The sequence below is a fragment of the Oncorhynchus mykiss genome, chromosome 23, assembly GCF_013265735.2.
Source record: "Oncorhynchus mykiss isolate Arlee chromosome 23, USDA_OmykA_1.1, whole genome shotgun sequence".
Classification (NCBI taxonomy): domain Eukaryota; kingdom Metazoa; phylum Chordata; class Actinopteri; order Salmoniformes; family Salmonidae; genus Oncorhynchus; species Oncorhynchus mykiss.
The window spans coordinates 1,376,086-1,397,688 of record NC_048587.1 but is presented as its reverse complement, the minus strand read 5'-3'; the positions used below and the strand labels follow the sequence as shown (position 1 = coordinate 1,397,688).

General features: G+C 44.3%; 1 protein-coding gene across 4 annotated transcripts in view; it reads left to right on the top strand.

The window, feature by feature from the left end:
* Window positions 1-21,603, top strand: part of LOC110517589 (regulator of G-protein signaling 7-like) — a 133,632-nt gene that overhangs the window by 88,924 nt on the left and 23,105 nt on the right. For all 4 annotated transcript variants that reach the window (XR_005039161.1, XM_036960123.1, XM_036960122.1 and 1 more), the window contains exons 8-12: window positions 79-160; window positions 14,055-14,129; window positions 15,209-15,307; window positions 15,810-15,871; window positions 17,256-17,366. Coding sequence is in view for 3 of the 4 variants with exons in the window: in XM_036960123.1 (XP_036816018.1) it covers window positions 79-160; window positions 14,055-14,129; window positions 15,209-15,307; window positions 15,810-15,871; window positions 17,256-17,366 (429 nt within the window). In the remaining variant the exon portion in view is untranslated. The remainder of the gene's footprint in view (window positions 1-78; window positions 161-14,054; window positions 14,130-15,208; window positions 15,308-15,809; window positions 15,872-17,255; window positions 17,367-21,603) is intronic.

Here is a 21,603-nt window from a genome sequence, read left to right as displayed (position 1 = left end):
AGAAGAACCTACATCTGTAACTAAATGAATGATGGGACGTCTGTGTTACAAGGTGTCCACCTCTATCCTTTAACACAGAGTAGACAAGAAGAGAGACAAAATTGAGAGGAAGATTCTGGACAGTCAAGAGAGAGCTTTCTGGGACGTACACAGACCAGTGGTAAGAATACAACCTTTCTGTTTCCCTGTCACCACAGACCATGTTTAGAGAGATTGTGTTGTGTTGTGTTCAGAGAGTGTTACACTGTGTTGTGTTCAGAGAGTGTTACACTGTGTTGTGTTCAGAGTGTTACACTGTGTTGTGTTCAGAGAGTGATACACTGTGTTGTGCTCAGAGAGTGATGCACTGTGTTGTGTTCAGAGAGTGATACACTGTGTTGTGTTCAGAGTGATACACTGTGTTGTGTTCAGAGTGATACACTGTGTTGTGCTCAGAGAGTGATGCACTGTGTTGTGTTCAGAGAGTGATACACTGTGTTGTGTTCAGAGTGATGCACTGTGTTGTGTTCAGAGAGTGTTACACTGTGTTGTGTCCAGAGTGATACACTGTGTTGTGTTCAGAGTGATGCACTGTGTTGTGTTCAGAGTGATACACTGTGTTGTGTTCAGAGAGTGATACACTGTGTTGTGTTCAGAGTGATACACTGTGTTGTGTTCAGAGAGTGATACACTGTGTTGTGTTCAGAGTGATACACTGTGTTGTGTTCAGAGTGATACACTGTGTTGTGTTCAGAGTGATGCACTGTGTTGTGTTCAGAGTGATACACTGTGTTGTGTTCAGAGTGATACACTGTGTTGTGTTCAGAGTGATACACTGTGTTGTTCAGAGTGATACATTGTGTTGTGTTCAGAGAGAGATACTGTGTTGTGTCCAGAGTGATATAGCAGTGATAGCATATAGCAGTGATAGCTAGGCAGTAGCATATAGCAGTGATAGCTAGGCAGTAGCATATAGCAGTGATAGCTAGGCAGTACCATGTAGCAGTGATAGCTAGGCAGTAGCATATAGCAGGGATAGCTAGGCAGTAGCATATAGCAGGGATAGCTATGCAGCAGCATATAGCAGTGATAGCTAGGCAGTAGCATATAGCAGTGATAGCTAGGCAGTAGCATATAGCAGTGATAGCTAGGCAGTAGCATATAGCAGTGATAGCTAGGCAGTAGCATATAGAGGTTAATAGCACTGGGCTAATAAGCAGAGCATGGCACACAACATAACCACACTATGTACAGAGGCTAACCTAGCACACAGTAAGAACAGGGTCAACTAGCATGAGAAACAGTGGTAAGCTAGCATGCTAGTCTAGTAGGCCACAGGCTGTGGATTGTAGCACACGGTGTGTACAGTGGAGGGTTAGTAGGCCTCAGGCTATAGACCAGCATGCAACATTAGCACTATGGTTAGCGGCTAATCGGTTGACATGCTATGGCTAACATGCAAATAGGTGAACAGCAGCCATCTTAGTAGCCACAAACTATGACAACAGCCATGCCGGGCTGGCGGCCATCTTGGCTCGTAGTAATGGAGAGAGATTTACCTCATGGTCTGAACATGTAGAGTAGCCACGAACTATGACAACGGTCATCTTGGCTCATAGTAATGGAGAGAGATTTACCTCATGGTCTGAACATGTAGAGTAGCCACAAACTATGACAAAAGGGGACAGATAAATAAGGTTGCAGTTGGCTAGTACACGTGTATGAAGTAACAGCAATATTAACATTGATTGAGGCGTATAAACATATATTAGCTTAGCGCAGGGATCCCGCTAGCGGGATCAAAATCAACAACATCCAGTGAAGCTGGAGAGCGCCAAATTCAAATGACAAAATCGTAATTATTAAACATTCATAAAAATACAAGTGTCATACATTATTTAAAAGCTTAACTTCTTGTTAATCCAGCCGTGTTGTCAGATTTCAAAAAGGCTTTACGACAAAAGCATACCATGCGATTATCTGAGGACGGCGCCCCACACCAAAATACTTTTGCCTGCCATATCAGTTCTGTTCTACTCACAGAAATTATTTTAACAGTTTTAGAAACGTCAGAGTGTTTTCTATCCAATGTTATCCAATGCAACTATATGCATATCCTAGCTTCTGGGCCTGAGTAACAGGCAGTTTACTTTGGGCACGTCATTCATCCGAACTTCCGAACACTGCCCCCTGGCCCTAAGAGGTATTAAATTAAATCAAATCAAATTATATTTGTCACGTGTGCCGAATACAACAGCTAATCTTAGTGAAATGCTGACTGACCAGCCCGTAACCAACAGGTGTAGACCTCACAGTGAAATGCTGACTGACCAGCCCTTAACCAACAGGTGTAGACCTCACAGTGAAATGCTGACTGACCAGCCCTTAACCAACAGGTGTAGACCTCGCAGTGAAATGCTGACTGACCAGCCCTTAACCAACAGGTGTAGACCTCACAGTGAAATGCTGACTGACCAGCCCTTAACCAACAGGTGTAGACCTCACAGTGAAATGCTGACTGACCAGCCCTTAACCAACAGGTGGAGACCTCACAGTGAAATGCTGACTGACCAGCCCTTAACCAACAGGTGTAGACCTCACAGTGAAATGCTGACTGACCAGCCCTTAACCAACAGATGTAGACTTCACAGTGAAATACATAATTACAATCCCTTAACCATCAGTGCTGTTCAAGAAATAGAGTTAAGAAAAGACTTACTAAATAAACTAAAGTGAATATTTGATTAACTCATTCTTGAACTGCATTGTTGGTTAAGGGCTGGTCAGTCAGCATTTCACTGTAAGTTCTAATGTTGTCAGTTACGCACTAACACACAGATCCAGGGTGGAGGCTTGTCCTCGTAGGAAGGGACCAGTAGTGAGTTGTGTTGATGCAGAGTCCTTGTCCTTGTAGGAAGGGACCAGTAGTGAGTTGTGTTGATGCAGAGTTCTTGTCCTTGTAGGAAGGGACTGGTAGTGAGTTGTGTTGTGGTGGTGCAGAGTTCTTGTCCTTGTAGGAAGGGACCAGTAGTGAGTTGTGTTCATGCAGTGTCCTTGTCCTTGTAGGAAGGGACCAGTAGTGAGTTGTGTTGAGGTGGTGCAGAGTTATTGTCCTTGTAGGAAGGGACCAGTTGTGAGTTGTGATGAGGGTGTGCAGAGTTCTTGTCCTTGTAGGAAGGGACCAGTAGTGAGTTGTGTTGATGCAGAGTTCTTGTCCTCGTAGGAAGGGACCAGTAGTGAGTTGTGATGAGGGTGTGCAGAGTTATTGTCCTTGTAGGAAGGGACCAGTAGTGAGTTGTGTTGAGGTGGTACAGAGTTCTTCTGACCTGTTGTCTCACTGCACCCCCGTGTCCAACTAAAGAACAGGCAGGAATAGGGGTCTGTTACCCCACCGGATAGGGCCTGGGATTGACTTAGCAGGTCAGCTGACTGAGTTTCCTGGCAACCTGGTCCCTAACACAAAGGTATAAAGTGGCCTCTGTCACTGGAAAATGGGGTTGGGCTGAGGCAGGGGATGGTAGCCTACCTCAGCAGTAACCTACTGGACAATGGAGTCGGGATAAGGCAGGAGATGGTAGCGTACCTCAGCAGTAACCACTGGACAATGGGGTCGGGCTGAGGCAGAGCATGGTAGCCTACCTCAGCAGTAGCCTACTGGACAATGGGGTCGGGCTGAGGCAGAGCATGGTAGCCTCACTCAGCAGTAACCACAGGACAATGGGGTCGGGCTGAGGCAGAGCATGGTAGCCCACCTCAGTAGTTAAAAGCTGCACATTTGTTGTCTCTCCCAGGGCCAACGAGAGGCTTAATTCAGGAGCTCGGGGTTTTAACACCCTCTAATAACTGAGGAAGTAGCCTGAGTATAGCCTGAAATACAGACCTGTTTTGTGTTAACATTCCACTCTGTGTACTCTGCGTCATACTTTATGTTTGGCATGACAAGGAGTGGAACGATAGCCCAAACAGACTGGTACCCAGGCTAGCCTGACTCGCTAGTGGTGAAAGAATTAAAACAGTGTGAAACCAGGTATTTGGTGTTCGCCGTTCCAGTTTATGTAACAGGGTGGGCCGAATCTTAACACCCGTTGACAATATATCCTCCAAAACACCGGCTTCTTGGCCATTATCTCTTAAATGTTCACCAATCTGCTTGAATAGTAGACAGTGGTATTAAGGGGCCAGATAAACCTTCCCAAGCATTTAACCACCTTTGGATGTGTTTAATGTCCTTCAAATCAGACAACGCTACAGCCAGACAGAAACTAATTTCCCCATCACATCAAGTAAGGTGTTGTGTCCCAAATGGCACCCTATGGGCCCTGGTTAAAAGGGATCTATATAGGCAATAGGGTGCCATTTGTGACCCAAAGACGAATTCTCAGTATCTCCCATCTAACTCCCTGGACTGTTGGAGACGAGGACCGTCTGACTCCCTGGACTGTTGGAGACGAGGACCGTCTGACTCCCTGGACTGTTGGAGACGAGGACCGTCTGACTCCCTGGACTGTTGGAGATGAGGACCGTCTGACTCCCTGGACTGTTGGAGACGAGGACCGTCTGACTCCCAGGACTGTTGGAGATGAGGACCGTCTGACTCCCTGGACTGTTGGAGATGAGGACCGTCTGACTCCCTGGACTGTTGGAGATGAGGACCGTCTGACTCCCTGGACTGTTGGAGATGAGGACCGTCTGACTCCCTGGACTATTGGAGACGAGGACCGTCTAACTCCCTGGACTGTTGGAGATGAGGACAGTAGTGTTATTGGCCTAATTGGACGTACTGTTGGAGATGAGGACCGTCTGACTCCCTGGACTGTTGGAGATGAGGACCGTCTGACTCCCTGGGTTGTTGGAGATGAGGACCGTCTGACTCCCTGGACTGTTGGAGATGAGGACCGTCTGACTCCCTGGACTGTTGGAGATGAGGACCGTCTGACTCCCTGGACTGTTGGAGATGAGGACCGTCTGACTCCCTGGACTGTTGGAGACGAGGACCGTCTGACTCCCTGGTGTTCAGTCAGTAGTGTTTTTGGCCTAATGGGACGTACTGTTCTAGACGAGGACCGTCTGACTCCCTGGTGTTCAGTCAGTAGTGTTATTGGCCTAATGGGACGTACTGTTGGAGATGAGGACCGTCTGACTCCCTGGTGTTCAGTCAGTAGTGTTATTGGCCTAATGGGACGTACTGTTGGAGACGAGGACCGTCTTACTCCCTGGTGTTCAGTCAGTAGTGTTATTGGTCTAATGGGACATACTGTTGGAGATGAGGACCGTCTGACTCCCTGGTGTTCAGTCAGTAGTGTTATTGGTCTAATGGGACATACTGTTGGAGATGAGGACCGTCTGACTCCCTGGTGTTCAGTCAGTAGTGTTATTGGTCTAATGGGACATACTGTTGGAGACGAGGACCGTTTGACTCCCTGGTGTTCAGTCAGTAGTGTTATTGGCCTAATGGGACGTACTGTTGGAGATGAGGACCGTCTGACTCCCTGGTGTTCAGTCAGTAGTGTTATTGGCCTAATGGGACGTACTGTTGGAGACACACTACTGTAAGTGACTCTGAATAAGAGCGTCTGCTAAATGTGAAAATGTAGACATGTAAATGGGGTCGTTTCACCAATTCTGTGCCTTTTGAGAAGTGTAACTTGGTATTAAAAAAATGTTTGATTTTAACATGTCACATGTTCAACTTCATAAACTTTGTTTTAACCATCTCAAGATGTTAATTAAATAAAAATACGTACTATAACCCTGTTGACCGCAACAGGGTTGAGGATTTCACCTTAAATCTGCCATAAATTCCCTTGTGACAGGGGCACTGGAGGCTTGTTGAATGCAACAGGGAGTGACAATTGAAAGCAAGCTTCACAAAAAAAGTTGAAATCATTACAATATTTCTAGCCTGTCCATCTATGGGTGACAGAGTTGAATGTGTTGTGCTCGACCCGCTCAGCTTTCCACCACAAAACACCAGAAAATGTCCAAGATGTTTAGAAACAGCTCACCTGCCTTTACACACTGTGATTTGATGATTAGTTGTTCATGGTTCTTTTTGAAAAAAAAAATGAAAAAATGATAGTTTAACCATATTAAAACGAGAGTTCAGTTCATGTAATATGAGGGACAGAAGTAAGTTAGTCTCTAGTCACATGAAATAAATCATTTTCAGAAATGACTGTCAAAGCAACAAAATGACTTTTTCATTTTTTTATTTAACCTTTATTTAACCTGTCTAGGACTGGGGTTCCGCTAGCGGAAGGCTCCGCAACAGCCAGTGAAAGTGCAAGGCACCAAATTCAAAACAACAAAAAACAAAGCATACAAGTATTTTACACCATTTTAAAGATACAATTATCGTTAATCCAGCCACAGTGTCTGATTTCAAAAATGCTTTACAGCGAAAGCACCACAAACGATTATGTTAGGTCAGCACCAAGCAACAGAAAAACCCAGCCATTTTTCCAGCCAAGGAGAGGAGTCACAAAAAGCAGAAATAGAGATAAAATGAATCACTAACCTTTGATGATCTTCATCAGATGATACTCATAGGACTTCATGTTACACAATACATGTATGTTTTGTTTGATAAAGTTCATATTTATATAAAAAATCTGAGTTTACATTTCCGCATTACGTTCAGTAGTTCTAAAACATGCAGTGATTGTGCAAAACCACATCAATTTACAGAAATACTCATAATACACATTGATAAAGATACGACTATTATACATGGAACTTTAGATACACTTCTCCTTAATGCAACCGCTGTGTCAGATTTCCAAAACACTTTACGGAGAAAGCAAACCATGCAATAATCTGAGTACAGCCTTTAGACAACAAATCAACCAAAAAGATACCCGCCAAATTGGGTAGTCAACATTACTCAGAAATAGCATTTTAAACATTCCCTTACCTTTGATGATCTTCATCAGAATGCACTCCCAGGAATCCCAGTTCCACCATAAATGTTTGATAAGTTCAATAATGTCCATCAGTTATGTCCAAATATCTTCATTTGTTAGGGCGTTTGGCAAACAAATCCAAAAGTGCGTTCAGGTCACGCTGAATGTCGGATGAAAAGTTCAAAAGGTCCCGTTACAACCTGTAGAAACATGCCAACCTAAGTATGGAATCAATCTTTAGGATGTTTTTAACATAGAACTTCATTAATGTTCCAACCGGACAATTCCTTTGTCTGTCAAATGAAGTGGAATGTTGCTACCTTTCTCGTGAGCGCGCCAGACCGAGTCTGTGGCACTCTGCCATACCACTCACTTAAAGAGCTCTCATGAGCACCTCCTTTAGAGTAGAATCTTCAAAACAGGTTCTAAATACTGTTGACATATAGTGGAAGCCTTGGGAAGTGAAACATAACTAATATAGCCCTGTATCTTCAATGGGGGCTGAGTTGAAAAACTACGAACCTCAGATTTCCCACTTCCTGGTTGGATTATTTCTCAGGTTTTGCCTGCCATATGAGTTATGTTATACTCACAGACATCATTCAGAATGTTTTCTATCCAAATTTGCTAATTATATGCATATTTTAGCTTTTACGGCTGAGTTGCAGGCAGCTTAATTTGGGCACGTTTTTCATCCAAGCTACCCAATACTGCCCCCTATCCCAAAGAAGTTTTAACTAGGCAAGTCAGTTAAGAACAAATTCTTATTTACAATGATGGCTAAACAATGAACCCCGGCTAAACCCTAACCCGGACGACGCTGGGGCTTATGCGAAGCCCTATTGGTGGAGAACTTGGAGAAATGTTGAGATGAAGTGGTTCAAACCTTCCTAGAGGTCACAGAGGACCATGTCAAAATGATGGATTTTGGCACTTTAGCAAGTCAGATTTATTGAATTCTCCATGGGATCCATATTAAAACCCCTTAAACTCGAAATCCCGTTCGAATCCCGTTACCAGGATAGATTTGACAACATCCGCTGCAATTGCAGTACTCCAAATTCAAACTAAAGAAATATAAATATTTAACATTCATATAAATACAAGTGTAATACATCAAAATAAAGCTTAACTTCTGGTTAATCCAGCCGCTGTGTCAGATTTCAAAAATAATTTACGGCGAAAGCACACCATGCAACTATCTGAGGACAGCGCCCAGAAAACAAGAACATGAAAACCATTTTGCAACCAGGCAGGTGCGACACGAAAGTCAGAAATAGCGATATAATAAATGCCTTACCTTTGAAGATCTTCATATTTTTGCAGTTCCAAATGTCTCAGTGACAGAATGAATGGTCGTTTTGTTCTATAAAGTCCTTCTTTATTTTTTATTTACAATTTATTTTGACGCTTTTTATTCAGAAATACACCGGTTCAAACATGACTACTAAGTATCTAATAGGTTACCTGTAAACTTGGTCCAAACAACGTTTCTAGTCAATCCTAAAATGTAAATAATCGATCAAATTTAATACGGGATAAACAGTTTCCAATACCGAAGAAAAACACCACGGAGCTTGAACTCCTGTTCAGGCGCAGCAAAAGACGAGTGACCTGCTGAGTGAAAAGAATAGAAAGAATAGGACTACTTCTTCATTTCTCAAAAGGAAAACATCAAACCATTTCTAAAAGACTGTTGACATCTAGTGGAAGACATAGGAACTGCAATATGGGCCCTAATAAATCAGGTTTTCCCATAGAAAACCATTGGAAAACACAATGACCTCAAAAAATAATTTCCCTGGATGGGTTGTGCTCAGGGTTTTGCCTGCCATATCAGTTCTGTTATACTCACAGACATTATGTTAACAGTTTTAACAGTTTTAGAAACTTTAATGTTTTCTGTCCAATACTATCATGCATATGCAAATCTTAGATTCGGGGCCTGAGTAACAGGCAGTTTACTTTGGGCACGCTTTTCATCCGGACGTGAAAATACTGCCCCCTAGCCTAAAGAGGTTTTAAAGGGCAATTTAATATAACAGGCTTTTAAAATTGAATCTTTTTGCCAAATTTTTACTTAAAATATCAAAGGGCACTTTTCGTGGATTGACCCAAATGTATCATTGTTTAACCTTGTTCCACAGCCTGGAGAAGACCTAAAACCTCTTAGGGATCGCAAACTGCCAGAGTAACACCTGTCGACAACATCTGGTGAAATTGCAGAGCGCCAAATTCAATGACAAAATCGCAATATTAAACATTCATGAAAATACAAGTGTCATTATTAACATTATTTAAAAGCTTAACGTCTTGCTAATCCAACCGCGTTGTCAGATTTCAAAAAGGCTTTACGGCAAAAGCCTACCTTTCCTGATGAGCACACCTTGGGAAAAACAACCACTTTTTAAGCCTGAATCCCTGTATAAAGACTGTTGATCTTGTGGAATTTTCCAGATGGATTTTCACCTGCCATATCAGTTCTGTTATACTCACAGACATTTTTTTAACAGTTTTAGAAACTGTTTTCTATCCAATGGGCTGAATAACAGGCAGTTTACTTTGGGCACGTCAGTCAGCCGGAAATTCAGGATACTGCCCCCTAGCCTTAAGAAGTTCTGGAAATGTGTAAATGTGTCCTTGTTCCACAGTCTGGAGAAGACTGATGTAAATGTGTCCTTGTTCCACAGCCTGGAGAAGACTGATGGAAATGTGTCCTTGTTCCACAGTCTGGAGAAGACTGATGTAAATGTGTCCTTGTTTCTCTATACAGCCTGGAGAAGACTGATGTAAATGTGTCCTTGTTTCTCTATACAGTCTGGAGAAGACTGATGTAAATGTGTCCTTGTTTCTCTATACAGTCTGGAGAAGACTGATGGAAATGTGTCCTTGTTCCACAGTCTGGAGAAGACTGATGTAAATGTGTCCTTGTTCCACAGTCTGGAGAAGACTGATGGAAATGTGTCCTTGTTTCTCTATACAGCCTGAAGAAGACTGATGTAAATGTGTCCTTGTTTCTCTATACAGCCTGGAGAAGACTGATGTAAATGTGTCCTTGTTCCACAGCCTGGAGAAGACTGATGTAAATGTGTCCTTGTTCCTCTATACAGCCTGGAGAAGACTGATGTAAATGTGTCCTTGTTTCTCTATACAGTCTGGAGAAGACTGATGTAAATGTGTCCTTGTTCCACAGTCTGGAGAAGACTGATGGAAATGTGTCCTTGTTTCTCTATACAGCCTGGAGAAGACTGATGGAAATGTGTCCTTGTTCCACAGTCTGGAGAAGACTGATGTAAATGTGTCCTTGTTTCTCTATACAGCCTGGAGAAGACTGATGTAAATGTGTCCTTGTTTCTCTATACAGCCTGGAGAAGAATGATGGAAATGTGTCCTTGTTTCTCTATACAGTCTGGAGAAGACTGATGTAAATGTGTCCTTGTTTCTCTATACAGCCTGGAGAAGACTGATGTAAATGTGTCCTTGTTCCACAGCCTGGAGAAGACTGATGTAAATGTGTCCTTGTTCCTCTATACAGCCTGGAGAAGACTGATGTAAATGTGTCCTTGTTTCTCTATACAGTCTGGAGAAGACTGATGTAAATGTGTCCTTGTTCCACAGCCTGGAAAAGACTGATGTAAATGTGTCCTTGTTTCTCTATACAGTCTGGAGAAGACTGATGTAAATGTGTCCTTGTTCCACAGTCTGGAGAAGACTGATGGAAATGTGTCCTTGTTCCACAGCCTGGAGAAGACTGATGTAAATGTGTCCTTGTTTCTCTATACAGCCTGGAGAAGACTGATGGAAATGTGTCCTTGTTCCTCTATACAGCCTGGAGAAGACTGATGGAAATGTGTCCTGGTTCCACAGTCTGGAGAAGACTGATGTAAATGTGTCCTTGTTCCACAGTCTGGAGAAGACTGATGTAAATGTGTCCTTGTTCCACAGTCTGGAGAAGACTGATGGAAATGTGTCCTTGTTCCACAGTCTGGAGAAGACTGATGTAAATGTGTCCTTGTTCCACAGCCTGGAGAAGACTGATGGAAATGTGTCCTTGTTTCTCTATACAGTCTGGATAAGACTGATGTAAATGTGTCCTGGTTCCACAGTCTGGAGAAGACTGATGTAAATGTGTCCTTGTTCCACAGTCTGGAGAAGACTGATGTAAATGTGTCCTTGTTTCTCTATACAGTCTGGAGAAGACTGATGTAAATGTGTCCTTGTTCCTCTATACAGTCTGGAGAAGACTGATGGAAATGTGTCCTTGTTTCTCTATACAGTCTGGAGAAGACTGATGGAAATGTGTCCTTGTTTCTCTATACAGCCTGGAGAAGACTGATGTAAATGTGTCCTTGTTTCTCTATACAGCCTGGAGAAGACTGATGTAAATGTGTCCTTGTTTCTCTATACAGTCTGGAGAAGACTGATGTAAATGTGTCCTTGTTTCTCTATACAGCCTGGAGAAGACTGATGGAAATGTGTCCTTGTTCCTCTATACAACCTGGAGAAGACTGATGTAAATGTGTCCTTGTTCCACAGTCTGGAGAAGACTGATGGAAATGTGTCCTTGTTTCTCTATACAGTCTGGAGAAGACTGATGGAAATGTGTCCTTGTTTCTCTATACAGCCTGGAGAAGACTGATGGAAATGTGTCCTTGTTCCACAGTCTGGAGAAGACTGATGTAAATGTGTCCTTGTTTCTCTATACAGCCTGGAGAAGACTGATGGAAATGTGTCCTTGTTCCACAGCCTGGAGAAGACTGATGTAAATGTGTCCTTGTTCCACAGCCTGGAGAAGACTGATGTAAATGTGTCCTTGTTTCTCTATACAGCCTGGAGAAGACTGATGTAAATGTGTCCTTGTTTCTCTATACAGCCTGGAGAAGACTGATGTAAATGTGTCCTTGTTTCTCTATACAGCCTGGAGAAGACTGGTGTAAATGTGTCCTTGTTCCACAGTCTGGAGAAGACTGATGGAAATGTGTCCTTGTTCCACAGTCTGGAGAAGACTGATGGAAATGTGTCCTTGTTCCACAGTCTGGAGAAGACTGATGTAAATGTGTCCTTGTTCCACAGCCTGGAGAAGACTGATGTAAATGTGTCCTTGTTTCTCTATACAGTCTGGAGAAGACTGATGTAAATGTGTCCTTGTTCCACAGTCTGGAGAAGACTGATGTAAATGTGTCCTTGTTTCTCTATACAGTCTGGAGAAGACTGATGGAAATGTGTCCTTGTTCCACAGTCTGGAGAAGACTGATGTAAATGTGTCCTTGTTCCTCTATACAGTCTGGAGAAGACTGATGGAAATGTGTCCTTGTTCCACAGTCTGGAGAAGACTGATGGAAATGTGTCCTTGTTTCTCTATACAGTCTGGAGAAGACTGATGTAAATGTGTCCTTGTTCCACCGTCTGGAGAAGACTGATGTAAATGTGTCCTTGTTCCTCTATACAGTCTGGAGAAGACTGATGGAAATGTGTCCTTGTTTCTCTATACAGTCTGGAGAAGACTGATGGAAATGTGTCCTTGTTCCACAGTCTGGAGAAGACTGATGTAAATGTGTCCTTGTTCCACAGTCTGGAGAAGACTGATGTAAATGTGTCCTTGTTTCTCTATACAGTCTGGAGAAGACTGATGTAAATGTGTCCTTGTTCCACAGTCTGGAGAAGACTGATGGAAATGTGTCCTTGTTTCTCTATACAGTCTGGAGAAGACTGATGTAAATGTGTCCTTGTTCCACAGTCTGGAGGAGACTGATGTAAATGTGTCCTTGTTTCTCTATACAGCCTGGAGAAGACTGATGGAAATGTGTCCTTGTTTCTCTATACAGTCTGGAGAAGACTGATGGAAATGTGTCCTTGTTCCACAGCCTGGAGAAGACTTATGTAAATGTGTCCTTGTTTCTCTATACAGTCTGGATAAGACTGATGTAAATGTGTCCTTGTTTCTCTATACAGCCTGGAGAAGACTGATGTAAATGTGTCCTTGTTTCTCTATACAGTCTGGAGAAGACTGATGTAAATGTGTCCTTGTTTCTCTATACAGCCTGGAGAAGACTGATGGAAATGTGTCCTTGTTCCACAGCCTGGAGAAGACTGATGGAAATGTGTCCTTGTTCCACAGTCTGGAGAAGACTGATGGAAATGTGTCCTTGTTTCTCTATACAGCCTGGAGAAGACTGATGGAAATGTGTCCTTGTTTCTCTATACAGCCTGGAGAAGACTGATGGAAATGTGTCCTTGTTTCTCTATACAGCCTGGAGAAGACTGATGTAAATGTGTCCTTGTTTCTCTATACAGTCTGGAGAAGACTGATGTAAATGTGTCCTTGTTTCTCTATACAGCCTGGAGAAGACTGATGTAAATGTGTCCTTGTTCCACAGTCTGGAGAAGACTGATGGAAATGTGTCCTTGTTCCACAGTCTGGAGAAGACTGATGGAAATGTGTCCTTGTTCCACAGTCTGGAGAAGACTGATGTAAATGTGTCCTTGTTTCTCTATACAGTCTGGAGAAGACTGATGTAAATGTGTCCTTGTTCCACAGCCTGGAGAAGACTGATGGAAATGTGTCCTTGTTCCACAGTCTGGAGAAGACTGATGGAAATGTGTCCTTGTTTCTCTATACAGTCTGGAGAAGACTGATGTAAATGTGTCCTTGTTTCTCTATACAGCCTGGAGAAGACTGATGTAAATGTGTCCTTGTTCCTCTATACAGCCTGGAGAAGACTGATGGAAATGTGTCCTTGTTTCTCTATACAGCCTGGAGAAGACTGATGGAAATGTGTCCTGGTTCCACAGTCTGGAGAAGACTGATGTAAATGGGTCCTTGTTCCACAGTCTGGAGAAGACTGATGTAAATGTGTCCTTGTTCCACAGTCTGGAGAAGACTGATGTAAATGTGTCCTTGTTCCACAGCCTGGAGAAGACTGATGGAAATGTGTCCTTGTTTCTCTATACAGTCTGGAGAAGACTGATGTAAATGTGTCCTTGTTTCTCTATACAGCCTGGAGAAGACTGATGGAAATGTGTCCTTGTTCCTCTATACAGCCTGGTGGAGACTGGTGTAAATGTGTCCTTGTTTCTCTATACAGCCTGGAGAAGACTGGTGTAAATGTGTCCTTGTTTCTCTATACAGCCTGGAGAAGACTGGTGTAAATGTGTCCTTGTTTCTCTATACAGCCTGGATGTGTGAACACAACAGAAGCCGACATCAAGAAATCCTCGAGGATGAAGCAGCCTCATAAAACAAGAAAGGTATGGATTGTCATATGTACTGTAATGTGAACTGTAAAATCTTCTGTAAAATCTACTGCAAAATCTACTGTAATACAGTACTGCCGATTTTACAGGTTTTCCTACTTACAAAACATGTAATTTTTTATCATAGGTACACTTCAACTGTGAGAGACGGAATCTAAAACAAAAATCCAGAAAATCACATTGTGTGATTTTTAAGTAATTAATTTGCATTTTATTGCATGACATAAGTATTTGATACATCAGAAAGCAGAACTTAATAGTTGGTACAGAAACCTTTGTTTGCAATTACAGAGATCATATGTTTCCTGTAGTTCTTCACCAGGTTTGCAGCAGACACTGCAGCAGGGATTTTGGCCCACTCCTCCATACAGACCTTCTCCAGAAGGGGCTGTCGCTGGGCAATACGGACTTTCAGCTCCCTCCAAAGATTTTCTATTGGGTTCAGGTCTGGAGACTGGCTAGGCCACTCCAGGACCTTGAGATGCTTCTTACGGGGCCACTCCTTAGTTGCCCCGGCTGTGTGTTTCGGGTTGTTGTCATGCTGGAAAACCCAGCCACAACCCATCATCAATGCTCTTACTGAGGGAAGGAGGTTGTTGGCCAAGATCTCGCGATACATGGCCCCATCCATCCTCCCCTCAATACGGTGCAGTCGTCCTGTCCCCTTTGCAGAAAAGCATCTACAACGAATGATGATGTTGATGTTTCCACCTCCATGCTTCACGGTTGGGATGGTGTTCTTGGGGTTGTACTCATCCTTCTTCTTCCTCCAAACACGGCTAGTGGAGTTTAGACCAAAAAGCTCTATTTTTGTCTCATCAGACCACATGACCTTCTCCCATTCCTCCTCTGGATCATCCAGACAGATTGAGCTCTAGAGAAAACAACTGACAGGGTTTTTAAACTAAGGGAAAGGGAATGTGATTGGGTAAGGGAAACAGGAGGTGTGTCTTCTGATTGATGATTGATTGGTGACTGATTGGGTAATGATGTTTGTCACCTGTGAGGGGACAAGGAGAGAAAATAAACACACACAGGATACCCGTCTCCGTAACAACGATGTTTCTATCCAGTCTGTGTACGGCCTCCAGAATGACATCCGGAGCCACAGCCCCGCCCACGCCCCCGCTCCAGAGGTCAAAGAGCCCACAGAGGAGGAGATGCGTCACCAGGTAATGTCATCAATTCAAGGGCAAATTACAAAAGAGGGTTCTTCCAGAGCGGATGTCAACAAATATCCATCAAACTACAATGACATGTCAGTGTTTTCTGGTAGAATGGGCCATTTAAAAATAACAGAATGGTCGTTATCTTGACTATATCGTGTCATCTGACATATTGATCGTTAGCTTGACTATTGTGTTATCTGACATTTTGATCGTTAGCTTGACTATTGTGTTATCTGACATATTGATCGTTAGCTTGACTCTATCATGTTATCTGACATATTGATCGTTAGCTTGACTCTATCATGTTATCTGACATATTGATCATTATCTTGACTCTATTGTGTTATCTGACATATTGATCGTTAGCTTGACTCTATCATGTTATCTGACATATTGATCGTTATCTTGACTCTATCATGTTATCTGACATATTGATCGTTATCTTGACTCTATTGTGTTATCTGACAGAGCAGCATGCCTTCACATTGGCACCTTCTCCTTTCAGATTCAACACTGGCAAGCCCAACTAGACAGGCATCGGTTAAACATGTCCAAAGTGGCAGAAAGGTAGGCTGTTTCCTTGTAATGTAACACACACAGACACACACACACACACACACACACACACTGTCTGAAAACAGACTGGTAGTCAAGGCTGTTATTGGAGTACTGTCTGAAAACAGACTGGTAGTCAAGGCTGTTATTGGAGTAGTCAGGGCTGTTATTGGAGTAGTCAAGGCTGTTATTGGAGTAGTCAGGGCTGTTATTGGAGTACTGTCTGAAAACAGACTGGTAGACAAGGCTGTTATTGGAGTACTGTCTGAAAACAGACTGGTAGTCAAGGCTGTTATTGGAGTAGTCAAGGCTGTTATTGGATTAGTCAAGGCTGTTATTGGAGTAGTCAAGGCTGTTATTGGAATACTGTCTGAAAACAGACTGGTAGTCAAGGCTGTTATTGGAGTAGTCAAGGCTGTTATTGAAGTAGTCAAGGCTGTTATTGGAGTAGACAAGGCTGTTATTGGAGTACTGTCTGAAAACAGACTGGTAGTCAAGGCTGTTATTGGAGTAGTCAATGCTGTTATTGGAGTAGTCAAGGCTGTTATTGGAGTAGTCAGGGCTGTTATTGGAGTAGTCAGGGCTGTTATTGGAGTAGTCAAGGCTGTTATTGGAGTAGTCAAGGCTGTTATTGGAGTAGTCAAGGCTGTTATTGGTGTACGTATTGTCAGTGTGATTGGTGTACATATTGTCAGTGTGATTGGTGTGTGTATTGTCAGTGTGATTGGTGTATGTATTGTCAGTGTGATTGGTGTACGTATTGTCAGTGTGATTGGTGTACGTATTGTCAGTGAGCAGTGTGATTGGTGTATGTATTGTCAGTGTGATTGGTGTACGTATTGTCAGTGTGATTGGTGTACGTATTGTCAGTGTGATTGGTGTATGTATTGTCAGTGTGATTGGTGTACGTATTGTCAGTGATCAGTGTGATTGGTGTACGTATTGTCAGTGTGATTGGTGTACTGTCAGTGTGATTGGTGTACGTATTGTCAGTGTGATTGGTGTACGTATTGTCAGTGTGATTGGTGTACGTATTGTCAGTGTGATTGGTGTACGTATTGTCAGTGTGATTGGTGTACGTATTGTCAGTGTGATTGGTGTACGTATTGTCAGTCAGCAGTGTGATTGGTGTACGTATTGTCAGTGTGATTGGTGTACGTATTGTCAGTCAGCAGTGTGATTGGTGTACGTATTGTCAGTGTGATTGGTGTACGTATTGTCAGTGTGATTGGTGTACGTATTGTCAGTGTGATTGGTGTACGTATTGTCAGTCAGCAGTGTGATTGGTGTATTTATTGTCAGTGATCAGTGTGATTGGTGTACATATTGTCAGTGAGCAGTGTGATTGGTGTACATATTGTCAGTGAGCAGTGTGATTGGTGTACTCCCTATGCAGCTTGCTGAGCTACACAGAGCAGTATGTGGAGTATGACCCCTTCTTCACCTCCCCGGAGACCTCCAACCCCTGGATCTCTGATGACATCACCATCTGGGAACTGGAGACCAGGTGGGTTCACCCTCAGTCTGTCCTTCTCTCTCTCTGTCAGAGTTACTGGAGACCAGGTGGGTTCACCCTCAGTCTGTCCTTCTCTCTCTCTCTCTGTGTCAGAGTTACTGGAGACCAGGTGGGTTCACCCTCAGTCTGTCCTCTCTATCTGTCAGAGTTACTGGAGACCAGGTGGGTTCACCGTCAGTCTGTCCTTCTCTCTCTGTCAGAGTTACTGGAGACCAGGTGGTTTCACCCTCAGTCTGTCCTTCTCTCTCTCTCTCTGTCAGAGTTACTGGAGACCAGGTGGGTTCACCCTCAGTCTGTCCTTCTCTCTCTCTGTCAGAGTTACTGGACACCAGGTAGGTTCACCCTCAGTCTGTCCTTCTCTCTCTCTGTCAGAGTTACTGGAGACCAGGTGGGTTCACCCTCAGTCTGTCCTTCTCTCTCTCTGTCAGAGTTACTGGAGACCAGGTGGGTTCACCCTCAGTCTGTCCTTCTCTCTCTCTCTCTCTGTCAGAGTTACTGGAGACCAGGTGGGTTCACCCTCAGTCTGTCCTTCTCTCTCTCTGTCAGAGTTACTGGAGACCAGGTGGGTTCACCCTCAGTCTGTCCTCTCTATCTGTCAGAGTTACTGGAGACCAGGTGGGTTCACCGTCAGTCTGTCCTTCTCTCTCTGTCAGAGTTACTGGAGACCAGGTGGTTTCACCCTCAGTCTGTCCTTCTCTCTCTCTCTCTGTCAGAGTTACTGGAGACCAGGTGGGTTCACCCTCAGTCTGTCCTTCTCTCTCTCTGTCAGAGTTACTGGACACCAGGTAGGTTCACCCTCAGTCTGTCCTTCTCTCTCTCTGTCAGAGTTACTGGAGACCAGGTGGGTTCACCCTCAGTCTGTCCTTCTCTCTCTCTGTCAGAGTTACTGGAGACCAGGTGGGTTCACCCTCAGTCTGTCCTTCTCTCTCTCTCTCTCTGTCAGAGTTACTGGAGACCAGGTGGGTTCACCCTCAGTCTGTCCTTCTCTCTCTCTGTCAGAGTTACTGGAGACCAGGTGGGTTCACCCTCAGTCTGTCCTTCTCTCTCTCTGTCAGAGTTACTGCAGACCAGGTTGGTTCACCCTCAGTCTGTCCTTCTCTCTCTCAATTCAATTCAAGGGCTTTATTGGCATGGGAAACATGTGTTAACATTGCCAAAGCAAGAGAGGTAGATAAAATATAAAGTGAAATAAACAATAAAAATTAACAGTAAACATTACACATACAGAAGTTTCAAAACAATAAAGACATTACAAATGTCATATTATATATACAGTGTTTTAACAATGTACAAATGGTAAAGGACACAAGATAAAATAAATAAGCATAAATATGGGTTGTATTTACAATGGTGTTTGTTCTTCACTGGTTGCCCTTTTCTCGTGGCAACAGGTCACAAATCTTGCTGCTGTGATGGCACACTGCGGAATTTCACCCAGTAGATATGGGAGTTTTTCAAAATTGGATTTGTTTTCGAATTCTTTGTGGATCTGTGTAATCTGAGGGAAATATGTTTCTCTAATATGGTCATATATTGGGCAGGAGGTTAGGAAGTGCAGCTCAGTTTCCACCTCATTTTGTGGGCAGTGTGCACAGGTGGGTTCACCCTCAGTCTGTCAGAGTGAGTGAGTGAGTGAGTGAGTGAGTGAGTGAGTGAGTGAGTGAGTGAGTGAGTGAGTGAGTGTCTCTCTCACTCACTCACTCACTCACTCACTCACTCACTCACTCTCTCACTCTCTCACTCTCTCAGTCACTCTCTCACTCACTCTCTCACTCTCACTGGAGACCAGGTGGGTTTACCCTCAGTCTATCCTTCTCTCTCTTGGTCAGAGTTACAATAACAAATGTGTGTCTTCCCAAACCAACGTGGACATTGTGGTTGTCACTGATTCTGAGAAGAGGCCCAGTAGTCTGTGTTGTTATTATGTAGTGAGTGGCTGGCCAGGCTAGGGAAGGTACTGAGACGAGGCCCAGCAGTCAGTACAGTCTGTGTTGTTATTAAGTAGTGAGTGGCTAGCCAGGCTAGGGAAGGTACTGAGAAGAGGCCCAGCAGTCTGTGTTGTTATTAAGTAGTGAGTGGCTGGCCAGGCTAGGGAAGGTACTGAGAAGAGGCCCAGCAGTCTGTGTTGTTATTAAGTAGTGAGTGGCTGGCCAGGCTAGGGAAGGTACTGAGAAGAGGCCCAGCAGTCTGTGTTGTTATTATGTAGTGAGTGGCTGGCCAGGCTAGGGAAGGGAAGGTACTGAGAAGAGGCCCAGCAGTCTGTGTTGTTATTAAGTAGTGAGTGGCTGGCCAGGCTAGGGAAGGTACTGAGAAGAGGCCCAGCAGTCTGTGTTGTTATTAAATAGTGAGTGGCTGGCCAGGCTAGGGAAGGTACTGAGAAGAGGCCCAGCAGTCAGTACAGTCGGTGTTGTTATTAAGTAGTGAGTGGCTGGCCAGGCTAGGGAAGGTACTGAGAAGAGGCCCAGCAGTCAGGACGGTCTGTGTTGTTATTAAGTAGTGAGTGACTGGCCAGGCTAGGGAAGGTACTGAGAAGAGGCCCAGCAGTCAGTACAGTCTGTGTTGTTATTAAATAGTGAGTGGCTGGCCAGGCTAGGGAAGGTACTGAGAAGAGGCCCAGCAGTCAGTACGGTCTGTGTTGTTATTAAGTAGTGAGTGGCTGGCCAGGCTAGGGAAGGTACTGAGAAGTGGCCCAGCAGTCAGTACAGTCTGTGTTGTTATTAAGTAGTGAGTGGCTGGCCAGGCTAGGGAAGGTACTGAGAAGAGGCCCAGCAGTCAGTACAGTCTGTGTTGTTACTAAGTAGTGAGTGGCTGGCCAGGCTAGGGAAGGTACTGAGAAGTGGCCCAGCAGTCAGTACAGTCTGTGTTGTTATTAAGTAGTGAGTGGCTGGCCAGGCTAGGGAAGGTACTGAGAAGAGGCCCAACAGTCTGTGTTGTTATTAAGTAGTGAGTGGCTGGCCAGGCTAGGGAAGGTACTGAGAAGAGGCCCAGCAGTCAGTACAGTCTGTGTTGTTATTATGTAGTGAGTGACTGGCCAGGCTAGGGAAGGTACTGAGAAGTGGCCCAGCAGTCAGTACGGTCTGTGTTGTTATTAAGTAGTGAGTGGCTGGCCAGGCTAGGGAAGGTACTGAGAAGAGGCCCAGTAGTCTGTGTTGTTATTAAGTAGTGAGTGGCTGGCCAGGCTAGGGAAGGTACTGAGAAGAGGCCCAGCAGTCAGTACAGTCTGTGTTGTTATTAAGTAGTGAGTGGCTGGCCAGGCTAGGGAAGGTACTGAGAAGAGGCCCAGCAGTCAGGACGGTCTGTGTTGTCATTAAGTAGTGAGTGGCTGGCCAGGCTAGGGAAGGTACTGAGAAGAGGCCCAGCAGTCAGTACAGTCTGTGTTGTTACTAAGTAGTGAGTGGCTAGCCAAGCTAGGGAAGGTACTGAGAAGAGGCCCAGCAGTCTGTGTTGTTATTAAGTAGTGAGTGGCTGGCCAGGCTAGGGAAGGTATTGAGAAGAGGCCCAGCAGTCTGTGTTGTTATTAAGTAATGAGTGACTGGCCAGGCTAGGGAAGATACTGAGAAGAGGCCCAGCAGTCAGTACAGTCTGTGTTGTTATTAAGTAGTGAGTGGCTGGCCAGGCTAGGAAGGTACTGAGAAGAGGCCCAGCAGTCAGGACAGTCTGTGTTGTTATTAAGTAGTGAGTGGCTGGCCTGACTAGGGAAGGTACTGAGAAGAGGCCCAGTAGTCTGTGTTGTTATTAAGTAGTGAGTGGCTGGCCAGGCTAGGGAAGATACTGAGAAGAGGCCCAGCAGTCTGTGTTGTTATTAAGTAGTGAGTGGCTAGCCAGGCTAGGGAAGGTACTGAGAAGAGGCCCAGCAGTCAGTACAGTCTGTGTTGTTATTAAGTAGTGAGTGGCTAGCCAGGCTAAGGAAGATACAGAGAAGAGGCCCAGCAGTCAGTACAGTCTGTGTTGTTATTAAGTAGTGAGTGGCTGGCCAGGCTAGGGAAGGTACTGAGAAGAGGCCCAGCAGTCAGTACAGTCTGTGTTGTTATTAAGTAGTGAGTGGCTAGCCAGGCTAGGGAAGGTACTGAGAAGAGGCCCAGCAGTCTGTGTTGTTATTAAGTAGTGAGTGGCTGGCCAGGCTAGGGAAGGTACTGAGAAGAGGCCCAGCAGTCTGTGTTGTTATTAAGTAGTGAGTGGCTGGCCAGGCTAGGGAAGGTACTGAGAAGAGGCCCAGCAGTCAGTACAG